General features: G+C 42.3%; 1 protein-coding gene across 1 annotated transcript; it reads left to right on the forward strand.

Moving 5' to 3' along the window:
- Window positions 1-362: 362 nt before the first annotated feature.
- On the forward strand, window positions 363-2,857 carry LOC116813441 (ribosome-releasing factor 2, mitochondrial-like). The gene is given in 2 exon segments (XM_032760090.2): window positions 363-713; window positions 715-2,857. Coding segments are annotated over 2 exon segments (2,235 nt in total). The 5' UTR covers window positions 363-507; the 3' UTR covers window positions 2,744-2,857.
- Window positions 2,858-3,258: the final 401 nt, after the last annotated feature.

Raw genomic sequence — 3,258 nt, forward strand, 5'->3', positions numbered from 1 at the left:
GGTGTTCTGGGTGTGTCAGTGAGGATGTTCCTGAGTGAGATTTACATTTGAATCAGCCAGGAGGGTGGCTCATGCCTGTAATCCTATCACTTTGGGAAGCTAAGGTGGGAGGATTGCTTGAGCCCAGGGATCTGAGACCAGCCTGGGCGACATAGTGAGAACTTGACTCTACAAAAAATAAAATTAACTGGGCATAGTGGTACATGCTTGTAGTCCCAGCTACTTGGGAAGTTACGGTGGGACGATCACTTGAGTCCAGGAGGTTGAGGCTGCAAAGAGCCAAGGTTGCGCCACTGCATTCCAGCCTTGGCGACAGAGCAAGACTCTGTCTCAAAAAAAAAAAAAAAAAAAAAAGTTCTTTTCGTTTAGGTACAGTACCGTTTGTCTAGGCTGGCGTCGAGACTTGAGGCCGTTGCAGACTTTGGCGCTGCTTCAACAGCCCAGCAGTGACGAGCTGGCCTGCCGCGCACGGCCTAATGCAAGACAATAACGGTTTGGAGGCTCAAGATGTTGACCAACTTGAGGATATTTGCAATGAGTCATCAGACAATACCCAGTGTGTATATTAATAATATATGCTGCTATAAAATAAGAGCAAGTTTAAAAAGATTAAAGCCACATGTGCTGCTTGGAAGAAATTGCAGTTCTCTACCAGGCTTAATAGGAAATGATATCAAATCCCTTCATTCCATCATCAATCCTCCCATAGCTAAATGTTGATGATGGAGACACAGTGACAGATTTCATGGCCCAAGAGCGAGAAAGAGGCATTACTATTCAATCAGCTGCTGTTACATTTGATTGGAAGGGGTATAGAGTCAATCTGATTGATACACCAGGTCATGTGGACTTTACCTTGGAGGTTGAGCGGTGCCTGAGAGTGTTGGATGGTGCAGTGGCTGTATTTGATGCCTCTGCTGGTGTAGAGGCCCAGACTCTCACAGTATGGAGGCAAGCTGATAAACACAATATACCTCGACTCTGTTTTTTAAACAAGATGGACAAAACTGGAGCAAGCTTTAAGTATGCAGTTGAAAGCATCAGAGAGAAGTTAAAGGCAAAGCCTTTGCTTTTACAGTTACCAATTGGTGAAGCCAAAACTTTCAAAGGAGTGGTGGATGTAGTAACGAAAGAAAAACTTCTTTGGAATTGCAATTCAAATGATGGAAAAGACTTTGAGAGAAAGCCCCTCTTGGAAATGAGTGATCCTGAATTGCTGAAGGAAACAACTGAAGCAAGGAATGCCTTAATTGAACAAGTTGCAGATTTGGATGATGAATTTGCTGACTTGGTTTTAGAAGAATTTAGTGAGAATTTTGATTTGTTACCAGCTGAAAAGCTACAGACTGCAATACATAGAGTGACACTAGCTCAGACAGCAGTGCCTGTGCTTTGTGGAAGTGCCCTGAAAAACAAAGGGATACAGCCCTTGTTAGATGCTGTTACTATGTACTTGCCTTCACCTGAAGAGTGTAACTATGAATTTCTGCAGTGGTATAAGGATGACTTATGTGCATTGGCATTTAAAGTTCTCCATGACAAGCAGCGAGGACCACTGGTTTTTATGCGCATTTACTCAGGCACAGTAAAACCCCAGCTGGCCATTCATAATATTAATGGAAACTGCACGGAGAGAATAAGTCATCTGCTTTTGCCGTTTGCTGACCAACATGTAGAGATCCCTTCATTGACTGCTGGTAACATTGCTTTGACTGTTGGGCTTAAACATACTGCCACTGGAGACACCATTGTCTCATCCAAGTCTAGCGCATTAGCTGCAGCTCGTAGAGCCAAAAGGGAGGGAGAAAAGAAGCACAGACAAAACAATGAAGCAGAAAGACTTTTATTGGCTGGAGTGGAGATTCCAGAACCTGTTTTCTTCTGTACTATAGAACCCCCGTCAGTATCTAAGCAGCCAGATTTGGAACATGCATTGAAATGTCTTCAGCGTGAAGATCCAAGTTTGAAAGTGAGGCTAGATCCCGACTCTGGACAAACTGTTCTGTGTGGTATGGGGGAGTTACATATAGAGATTATTCATGATCGAATCAAGAGGGAATATGGACTGGAGACCTATCTCGGGCCTCTCCAGGTGGCATATCGAGAGACCATCCTAAACTCAGTTCGTGCCACAGATACCTTAGATAGAACTTTAGGAGACAAAAGGCATCTTGTGACTGTAGAAGTGGAAGCAAGGCCAATTGAAACATCATCTGTTATGCCAGTGATTGAGTATGCTGAAAGTATCAATGAAAGCCTTTTGAAGGTCTCCCAAGAGGCCATCGAAAATGGAATTCACAGCGCATGCCTCCAAGGACCATTGCTTGGATCCCCAATTCAGGATGTAGCAATTACTTTACATTCCCTGACAATTCATCCTGGCACCTCCACAACTATGATTTCAGCCTGTGTCTCAAGATGCGTGCAAAAGGCTCTGAAGAAAGCTGATAAGCAAGTTTTGGAGCCTCTGATGAATCTTGAGGTTACAGTAGCTAGAGATTATCTCAGCCCTGTCCTGGCAGATCTGGCACAAAGAAGAGGAAACATTCAAGAAATTCAGACTCGCCAGGACAGCAAAGTTGTTATTGGATTTGTTCCCTTAGCAGAAATTATGGGTTATTCAACTGTGCTTCGAACGCTAACATCAGGCTCAGCTACTTTTGCCTTAGAACTATCTACTTATCAAGCCATGAATCCTCAAGATCAGAATACACTGCTCAACCGGAGAAGTGGTTTGACCTAAATGTTTTAGTTTTTGGAGAGAAATTCAGGAGCACCTAGCTACTTAATTTTCAGTAAGAACAATTTTTATTGCACAAATAAAGTACTGTTTCAGTACATTCAGAGAACTAGATAAAAGATATAACAAGCTTTGATAGTGGCACTGGAGCCACTCATTTTAATTTATATAATGAGAAATGTGCTTTGATGTTTAAAGCCACTGTACCTGAATCATGCTGTTCATCTATGGAGTTATTACTATAAGTAGCCTTCAGAAGAGTGGTATCACGAAGTTGTGTTTCTTTTGTGTCTTTAAGCTTGTCTCACAAGAAAGATGCCAGGCCTCTATATGTAATAAGATAGAGGGTCAAAGGGTCAATCAATCAATACAAATATTTTATTCAAAAAAGTCTAATATCTTATTTTACATGATTTCAAAATAAAGTTGATTGTAGTACAAAAAAAAAAAAAAAAAATTAACCCGGGAGGCGGAGCTTGCAGTGAGCCGAGATTGCGCCACTGCACTCCAGCCTGGGC

Source organism: Hylobates moloch, unplaced genomic scaffold, assembly GCF_009828535.3.
Source record: "Hylobates moloch isolate HMO894 unplaced genomic scaffold, HMol_V3 SCAFFOLD_9, whole genome shotgun sequence".
NCBI lineage: Eukaryota > Metazoa > Chordata > Mammalia > Primates > Hylobatidae > Hylobates > Hylobates moloch.